Below are 10,163 nucleotides of genomic sequence, written 5' to 3' on the forward strand. Positions count from 1 at the left end.
GTAGGGAATCATCCACTCTACTTTATCCCGTGAGAGTCTAAATGTTTCAGCGGCAGCTCCTCCTGCCGGTGCTTGGATGACTGCATTCACATCGCTGTTTCCACGTATTTCAGACATAGATGTCCACACACCACCGTATCGTCATCTTGATATCATTCATGATTATATTTGACAATGCTAACAACACCGAAGTAATCCATCAGGTCCACTCTGAGAATTAGAACGTAATTGCGTGATTGGGACAGCACTTGCACGTAAACACTTCAAAGGTCAATAGCTCTAGGAATTATGCACGACGATTGGAATGTACCCTTGGAACGGTTTTACCTAAATTGCGTTGTTCGAACTGCACTTGGACGTAACCAGTTTCAAGGTTCCGACGTCAACAGCTCCAGGAATTGTTTACGAAGATTGGAATGTACCCTTGGAACATTAAACTCAAATTGTGTCGTTCAAACTGCACTGGGACGTAAACAGTTTCAAGGTTCTGACGTCAACAGCTCCAGGAATTATTTACGACGATTGGAGTGTACCCTTGGGACGCTTTTACCCAAATTGCGGTGTTCGGACAGCACTTGGCCGTAAACACTTCCAAGGTTGCGATGCGCTGGAATTGTTTCCAACGATTGGAATGTGCAACGTAAATACTTCCAAGATTGCGATGTAAACAGTTCCAGGAATTGTTAACGACTAGTGGAATTCAACCTTGGGATGTCTTTACTCGAATAGCGTAGTTTGTACTGCGCGTACGTTGATACTGCTTCTAGAAATGTTGATCATTAGCTGGAATATATGTTTTTGAAGTGAAGTTATTTTTCTAGAACATTATAGGCAGCACTCTTGGACGTACACATGTCCATAAAGTGTTGACAGTGAGCTCAAATGTAAAGATATTTCTCGAATGCAAGAACTTGAGGCGCCATCTGCAGACAAGTTTCGCCTATAAAAGGTTGCGGTACATGCCCATTCAGTCATTTCCCAAGTTGTCGGCTGTGAAAAAACTTTTCAAGTGTGTGTTAAGATAGAATTGGTCACATCAAAATGGATGCCAAATCGTGTTTGGAAGTTTTAAAATTACTTGAAAATGCATACAAAAATGCATCCGCTGTAAACTTGGAACGGTGAATACGCTTCTGTGAAAATTACATCAGACTTTTCGGAAAACTCTTGAAAAAAGACCACAATGATCTCTCCGTTGGGGAAAAATGAGAATACAAACGATGATAGTTTCACTTCAAACTTATAGTGAAAAGTTTAAACGAAAACGAACGCAGCATTATGGTGGCAGACTTAGTTTTTTATCGGAAAACAAGACAACGGATGATCAAGTGAGAATTAGAATCCGCTTTTAATAATCGAATTAAAACAGGAGTGATTATAAATTTGGGTCATAAAGACCCTGAATCGTTTCTGGAGGATGCAAAATCCATTGCAGCTGTTCAATTGCGAAACGCTCTGCAAAAATAAGGAAATTTCAAAGCCAACGGAATTCTTGCTTGTAAATTCCAAGTGATGAAAAATGGTGAAGTGATTGAGGAAGTTAAATACTTCAATACTAGAAATGAGAGTGTTTTACCTACTACCAATATCGAGGCGTGGATTGAAGAAAACTTGACCGAACGACTGCTTGCTAAAATCGAGGATTTCCTGGAGAAGGATTCAGGATGGGAGTTAACTGAATTAATCAATCTCCCAATTAATATGAATAAATATGTGTCACTCGCAGCAGCAGGATTAAGCACTTTTATTCCATCTCCTAAACATATTCAATCTAAGAAAGCAGTTGTGAATATCCAGAACAATAACAAGTACTGTTTTCTGTGGGCTATCGTGGCAGCACTTCATCCTGCTTCAAATAATGTGGATCGATTGAGCTCGTATCCTCATTTCTCTCATGCTACTCTACCAGATGGAGCAACAAGACTCAACTATACAGGTTTAGATTTTCCAATGCAGCCGAAGTATATTCTCAAATTTGAGCGGATGAATGGATTATCAATTAACGTTTACGGAGTAGATACTGATAAAGATATTGTACCGTTATATTCCCGAGTGGAAATTCTGTTCAGGTCTCGATCAGAAACTGATCAAGTCCGATCCGAAATTCTGATCAGGCATGTTACGCCTCTGCCTTATGTTTTTCCACTGGGAATCCTCCGCCTTCCATCATTAGGCATTAATTAAATTTAAATTTTTGAGAGAAAAAATTAGTAACTTCCTAGCCGGGAATCGGACCCGGGACCTCCCAATGTCGCGTCGGGTGCTCTTACCATCTGAGCTACCAGGACACTTACGAATTTCACTCTCAAATTGACTCATACCCGAGTGGAAATTCTGTTCAGGTCTCGATCAGAAACTGATCAAGTCCGATCCGAAATTCTGATCAGGCATGTTACGCCTCTGCCTTATGTTTTTCCACTAGGGTTCCTCCGCCTTCCGTCATCAGGCATTAATTAAATTTAATTTTTTCAGAGAAAAAATTAGTAACTTCCTAGCCGGAAATCGAACCCGGGACCTCCCAATGTCGCGTCGGGTACTCTTACCATCTGAGCTACCAGGACACTTGCGAATTTCACTCTCAAATTGACTCATAGTCGAGTGGAAATTCTGTTCAGGTCTCGATCAGAAACTGATCAAGTCCGATCCGAAATTCTGATCAGGCATGTTACGCCTCTGCCTTATGTTTTTCCACTAGGGTTCCTCCGCCTTCCGTCATCAGGCATTAATTAAATTTAATTTTTTCAGAGAAAAAATTAGTAACTTCCTAGCCGGAAATCGAACCCGGGACCTCCCAATGTCGCGTCGGGTACTCTTACCATCTGAGCTACCAGGACACTTGCGAATTTCACTCTCAAATTGACTCATAGTCGAGTGGAAATTCTGTTCAGGTCTCGATCAGAAACTGATCAAGTCCGATCCGAAATTCTGATCAGGCATGCTACGCCTCTGCCTTATGTTTTTCCACTAGGGTTGAAGTAAAATTTGATCCATTTGGCCAACGATTCATCTTCTATTGCTTTGCAATAAGGTAGAAATGGAACGAGATCAGCAGCCAGTTTATCATTTTGCTTGGATTCGAAATTTATCTCGATTGGTAAGATTGCAATTATCTAATGATGAGCATTCAATGTTCTTCTGTGAGCTTTATCTAGGGCATTTTGTAACAGAAGCATCCTTCCAAAATCGTAGGAAAGATTGCCTTGATATTAATAAATATAGAATGGTGCTACCAGAAGAAGGCCAAAATATTTTGATTTTTAAGAACTATCGATTCAAGGAAATGGTTCCATTTGTCATTTATGCTGATCTTGAATATATGCTGCCATCAACTGGGAACGAATCTATCCATCAAAAGCATATCCCCCGTAGCATAGCGTTTTATTTACATTATGCTTTTGATGACACTCGGTCACAATTTAAGATGAAACGTGGACCTGATTGTATTGAATGGTTCATAGATGAATTGCAAACAATAGCTCATGAGGTTGATGTATGTTTAGATATTAACGTACCGATTGAGCCTCTCACACCTTAGCAAGCTCAGGAATTCGCTAATGCTCAAGTTTATCACATATGCGAGAAATCTTTCAATCCAACTGATAAGAAACATCGCGACCACTGCCATTTCACAGGCAAGTATCGCGGTCTAGCACACACAGGATGTAATGTCAACTATAAAAACTCTCACATAATCCCAGTAGTTTTCCATAACCTCTCCGGCTACGACTCACATTTTCTTATTAAGACACTCGCAACACAATTTCCAGGTTCAATAGATCTTTTACCCATCAATAAGGAGAAGTATATCTCCTTCACGAAAGACGTTGATGAGACTAAAATTCATTTTCCATTCATTGATTCGTTCCGGTTCATGGCAAGTAGCTAGGAAAAATTGGCATCTTATCTCGATGATCAAGACAAATCCACAACGCGAAAGTATTATAATGATAATCATGAGAAATTCCGTTTATTGACTAGAAAAGGGGTTCTCCCACGAGTATGTGGACTCTTGGGAGAAACTCGATGACGTTCAATTGCCTCCTATCGAGGAATTCTATGCCAAATTGAACGATGAGAGTATCTCTACTGAGGATTACGAGCATGCACAAGCAGTTTGGAACATTTTTCGCATCACATCTTTAGGTGAATATTCCGACCTCTATCTAGCAACAGACACAGTACTTTTGGCAGATATCTTCCAAAATTTCAGACAGACTTGTTCTTCGGCGTACAAACTTGATCCTCTGTATTATTACGCCGCACCAGGATTACCATTCTGATGCTATGTTGAAATGCACTGGTGTAAACCTTGAACTCCTCACTGACATTGACATGCACTTGTTTATTGAGAAAGGGATTCGAGGGGGGGTGGCTCAATGTTACAATCGGTACGCTTGTGCCAACAATAAGTATATGCATAAGGAATTCGACCCCAACAAAGAAATTTCTTACCTGATGTACTTTGACGTGAACAATTTGTACGGAGCAGCCATGTCACAGTACTTACTATATGGCTCATTCCAGTGGGTTGAGCCATTAATCGTTGATGTGCATACAATTCCAGATGATTTGAGCAAAGGTTATATCCTTGAGGTTGACTTGGAGTATCCCGAAAAACTCTTTGAGACTCACAAGGATTTACCACTTTGCCCGGAACATTTTGTTCCCCCAAACAAGAAAATCTCAAAACTGATGACGACATCACTTCCAAAAACAAATTATGTGATTCATTACAAAAATCTCAAGCAGTGTTTGAATTTGGGGCTAAAATTTACGAAAATTCACCGAGTACTGGAATTTGACCAAGCACCATGGCTGAAAACGTACAATGATCTCAATACAGAATTGAAAAAGCAATCGAGCAATGAGTTTGAAAAAAATTTCTTCAAATTGATGAACAATTCAGTTTTCGGGAAAACCATTGAGAATGTCAGAAAACAAAAAGACGTGAAGTTGGTGACGAAATGGGAAGGACGATATGGTGCCAAAGTCTTCATTGCCCAGCCCAACTTCCACAGTTGTATTATTTTTAATGGGATTTGGCAATTACCCAGTTAAATCGAAATAAAATGTTCTTCATTACACCCATTTACGGTGGTTTCTCAATTCTGGATCTATCTAAAATATTCATCTATGATTTTCATTATGATTATATTAAACGAGAATTTGGGGACAGTGCTAAGCTCATGTACACAGATACAGACAGTCTTTTGTATGAGTTCAAAGTACTTGATATTTATGAATGTATGGAACGTGATATTGCTCGATTTGATACATCTGATTATTCAAAAGATAATATCTATGGAATGCTACTTGCGAATAAGAAAATATTAGGACTTATGAAAAATGAGTGTAATGGTAAGATAATGAGTGAATTTGTTGGTTTAAGAGCAACATTGTACACGTTTAAAATTCATGGTGATGAGAGAGCGAAGAAGCATGCGAAAGAAGTGAAAGGTTCAGCATTGAAAAAGATTACATTTTATGACTATAAAGACTGTCTGATAAATCACCAAAGTCTAACTAAATCACAGTATTTGATTAAAAGTCAGAACCATGATGTATATACTATACAGCAGAAAAAAATAGCTCTTAGTTGGAATTATTATGCTTTATTATTCATTCGTTTATTACAATCCATTCTTATCTATCCAACTATTGTATGAAATATCAAAACCCAATCATTTGACAAATACTTTATTTCCACGTCTTCGAAGTATCTTCTCTACGAAGTAGACGTCAGGATATCTGACTTTCGTTAACTCCTCCTGGTAAAATCCACCTTCAATTGGTTTGTTCTCATAATCGATGAGCTTGTAGGTCACAGGATTGGTGTTTACAACTTCAATTATCGTGAATATCTCGGTTGTCCAGTTTGGTGTATAGCCTTTCTCGAAAAGATTCTTGTACTTGCTGACGCGCACCTTATCTCCAACCTTGAACTTGATTTTCTTTTTTCGGTGAGTTTCCAGTTTTCCATACATATGACGTAAAAGGTACTTGTCATGAGCAGCAGTGACATTGGTTTCATCCGAATTGTGCGATGCTTGGTGTCATTATAGGACTGAACCAGACTCTTGACAATAGGAATCCATTCATATGTTCCTTGTAAGCTGAACTCTTTCCGCATCTCCTCTTTTAGTGTGCGATTAAATCGCTCACAGATGGATGCTTTGAGATTACTAAAGGTTGAGTACATGGTAATCCCATAGTCTTTCATGAGCTTCTTGAATTCGCTATTGTAAAACACTTTGCCTCTGTCCACATGCAGCTTCTGTGGTACATGACCCTGTTCAAGTATGGAGGCCATAGCACTGCTCACATCCTTCCCATTCTTGGTCTTGGTCGGCACAGCCTAGGCATATTTCGAGAAAATATCGATAACTGTTAGGACGTATTTGTAACCTCCATTCTCACGAGCATAGACACTCATGTCCACAAGATCTACCTGGCATGTCTCATCCACCCCGCGGACTTCAGCACGTCGACGTGGATAATTCCGACAAGCTGGTCTATGGAGCTCCTCCACTACTGTTGCCTTCTTGTTGTCCATTCTCCAATGCAATTAGACGTCTATCCAAATCACCAATTATTTCAGAATTGCGTAGTGCCAAATTTTGGTTAGTCACTTCTTCTTTCTTTATTCCTTCCAATTGCTCGCTTATCAGTGAATATAAACCATCGATCATGAATCTGGTCTCATGTATAACCGATTCTTTCAGTGTTGTCAGTTCCTCGTTTAGACGTTGAATGGTCTCAGAATGACTGCTCAAACGTTCTTATACTTCCTCTTCACTAACACCCCTTCGTTTCATAGTCTCGGGGAATTTGCTTGGAATGATTGAATTATCGTTTCAATTCCATCAAGTCTACGACCCATGGGTCCAGTCACATTATATATGAGACGAAGCTCCTCCTTCAACATACTGCACAATATCTTCAAAGGTGTAGCATCGTTCTCTTCTTCAGGATCCGCCAAATTACATAATCTCCGATGATCCATATCGTATTGTCCATCGGCGTGACCTTGAATCTTTCACCTGGAGGATCTAGGCTACCGATAGCTCTCACAGCACTAGTGCCCAACTGGCGTCCGTACACTTCGTCACTCATGTTTCAAATGATGGAATTTTTTGGCTACAGCTCAATAAATAATATCAGCTTCACGTAATTCCTCGATTATTGACATAATTTCATTGGTATGATTCATATTTCCAGCTGACTGTGATGCCATAAGTACTCGAAGTTTATCCACTAGCTCATTACAATCGTCCCAGTACACATAGTCCATTTTCCTAGGTTTCACTGGAGAAATCATATAATGAGGAAGAGCCGTTCCTGTTTTCTTGGATTTGATGAGATCTAAAATGACGGTACGAAATTCTGTGATGTTGCTTGTTCGGAAAGCTCTATTTGGTCTGTAGTACATTCGATGTGCATTCGTACTCCGTATGATATTACCGTAGGTATGTTTATCGGTTTCGGTTATGAGATTCATGTTAGGTGATTTCTTAAAGATCAATTCCATTAAACCTGGTGTTAATATGTATTCCTCACCCTTGAGGGTCATTGAATCTCCATGGAATGTGACCAATGAATCACCAATCTTCGAACCGCTTTGCAGGTAACGAACACCAAATTCCTTATCCAAATCGCTATTTTCACGATCCATCATAACGATCCAAATACGTTTGAAGAAGCTAGTGTGGTTATAGGAGATTCCAGCTTGGTGAATGGAATACGATCAGTTGGAGTCGTGGCTTTTATTGGTGATATTTTCTTCAAGGGGGTACTTGCATGTGCTTCTTCTATGTTGAATGGGAGATCTCCCAGAGTTTGATATTCAGAAGAATCATCAAAATCGTCATCCTTATCCTCCATCCGTATAGGAATACTAGATGTCTTCTTCTCTTTCTTCTTCTCATGTGAAGAGTCCATCGTTACCGATTGATCGACCAGTTTCTCTAGAGGAGTTATCACTGGCTTAAGCAGTTCACTCATAGCTTTCTCAGTGGTCGCCCTACCTAATTTTATCATTTTGTGTTTGCGGCGAATAGCATCACTCGCTTGAGTAATATTCCGCAAGATATTCATCTTCTTCTTGAAATTTTCGCTCTGCATATTGACACTTATACAGTCACGCTACAACTACTCTCAATTTCTTCGAATAGTGTATATTTATTTTTTCATGAAACCGTCGAATCCTTTTCGATATGGACCCTCATCAATTTCACTGTCTTTATCCATCACCATCAAACTGTATTTGCCCTCATTCCAACACTTGGCACATAAGTCCTTGAACTCAGCAAATGACATATCGCTATTTAAATGATGCTCATAAATATGTCTTAGATTCATATCATCTTGGCGGAAGAGTATCAGGAGATTGGTGTTGTCCCGCACCAGATAGGAACTGTCAAGATCTCTATGTCGTCCCATGCAGAAGAATGCCCGGATATGATTCCGTTTCTCGCAGGCTATATCATCGAAAATCATGATAGAATTTGGCCGAGCATCCTCTGGCTTGATGACTTCGTCACGTTCACTGAAGGGGAAATATCCTATTCCCTTCCCTCGTCCTATTCGTCTGCTCTCCTCTATTCCCTTGATAGAGGAGAGCAAACGTTTCAGCAACTGGTACTTGGGTTGATTGAGAGATTTTGAGTACACATAGATATTCTCAAACCTCAAACCGTTAGGGTGGAATATGAGCGCCAGTAGAGCGTTTGTTTTTCCACAATTCGAAGGTCCACAAATAACTGCACGCACACTATCTGGTAATAGAGGACCATGACGTTGCTCTCTAGTCCTCTCTCTTTGTGATAACTCATCGAAATTTATTATGGGTAGCTTAGTCTTCTGCTCTTTGAAACGCATAGTTGATGACTGAACAAAACGATGAATGTTCATAATTTTATAGATCTATCGAGAAATATATAAATACACGCTGTTTATCTCATTACTAGTCAGTCCTTGCATAGCCGTGAGAGTGTACAAACGTAAGAGAGGACGTCAAGGTAAAGGTTTAGTGAACAGTATTATCAACAAACTCCCTGTGGAATTGCATATACCCGAATATCAGTATTGTGGTCCTGGGACAAAGCTACAAAAGCGATTGAAACGGGGTGACCTTGGCATTAATCCACTTGATGCCGCCTGCAAAGAACACGACATAGCCTACTCGAAAAATAGAAATAACGTAAGTGCACGACACGAAGCAGATGAAGTTCTCACGGAAGAAGCCTGGAAATGAGTCTTATCGAAAGACGTGGGTCTTGGTGAAAAAGCTGCCGCTTAGGGTATAGCTAACACGATGAAAGCAAAAACCTCCCTAGACATGGGGATAAAACCAAGCAAAGGAGTTAAGAAGAAGAAAAAGAGAGGAAAACGTAGTGATGGTGGATGTGGAAGAAAGAAGAAAGTAGCCCTACGACAAATTTTACAAGCTCCTAAAACATCAATGCGTCCAGGAACCGACGCTATCAAAAAAGCGCTCGAAGGCGCACGCGCCGCAGTGAAAAAGATTGGTGGTAAAAAGCAGGTGCGATTACCTCGCGTTCTACCTGTGCCCGCCAAAATTGGAGGTGTAATACCCTTCTTCATACCGCTGTTTGCAGGCCACTGTTTGAGTGCCACCGGAGCTGTAGCTGGTGGTGCAGCAGGCATTACAAAAGCCATCAACGACGCAAATGCAGCTAAGAAAGCTCTTCAGGAGAGTATGAGACATAATCAGACAATGCAGTCCATTGTATTGGGCAAAGAACTTTCCTCCAAGTGACTTATCACCAATGAAGAATTACACTCTGGGATTGGGTGAACTATTAACCTTCAATTCCATTCCCAATATTGACACCGGGAATAACAAGTTTTATATGGCTGATAAAGTTATTGAAATACCTACAGGAAGCTACGAAATTGAAGATATTGAGAATTTCTTGGTTGAGAAACTCGTTGAATACAACATAAATATCAGCCTTAAGCCCAACAATAACACTCTAAAGAGTATAATCAAGTGCAGTCACCCGATAAATTTTGATCCAGAAGATTCGATTGGATGGTTATTGGGCTTCACGCAAGGTATTCTGTCGCCGCATATTAGTCAGGAATCTGATTCGCCAGTAACGATTCTCAAGGTCAATTCACTACGAGTCGAGTGCAACATC

At 40.1% G+C, this 10,163-nt stretch overlaps 1 protein-coding gene across 1 annotated transcript; it reads right to left on the minus strand.

The window, feature by feature from the left end:
• Nucleotides 1-5,681: 5,681 nt before the first annotated feature.
• LOC107044793 lies at nucleotides 5,682-6,553 on the minus strand. Its single transcript, XM_015266826.1, has 3 exons — nucleotides 6,449-6,553; nucleotides 6,163-6,355; nucleotides 5,682-6,046 (listed from the first exon to the last, which is right to left on the minus strand). Exons 1-3 carry the CDS (start codon nucleotides 6,551-6,553, stop codon nucleotides 5,682-5,684), a joined length of 663 nt encoding a protein of 220 aa, XP_015122312.1.
• Nucleotides 6,554-10,163: the final 3,610 nt, after the last annotated feature.

Source organism: Diachasma alloeum, unplaced genomic scaffold (assembly GCF_001412515.2).
Source record: "Diachasma alloeum isolate Michigan unplaced genomic scaffold, Dall2.0 Dall_scaffold_00807, whole genome shotgun sequence".
Taxonomy (NCBI): Eukaryota; Metazoa; Arthropoda; class Insecta; order Hymenoptera; family Braconidae; genus Diachasma; species Diachasma alloeum.

Coding starts and splice junctions, on each gene's coding strand:
- LOC107044793 (XM_015266826.1), bottom strand. CDS start 6,553: ATGGACAACAAGAAGGCAACAGTAGTGGAGGAGCTCCATAGACCAGCT. Junction 6,356..6,448: donor GGGTGGATGAGACATGCCAG/GTAGATCTTGTG, acceptor AAATATGCCTAG/GCTGTGCCGACCAAGACCAA. Junction 6,047..6,162: donor TAATCTCAAAGCATCCATCT/GTGAGCGATTTA, acceptor AATGACACCAAG/CATCGCACAATTCGGATGAA.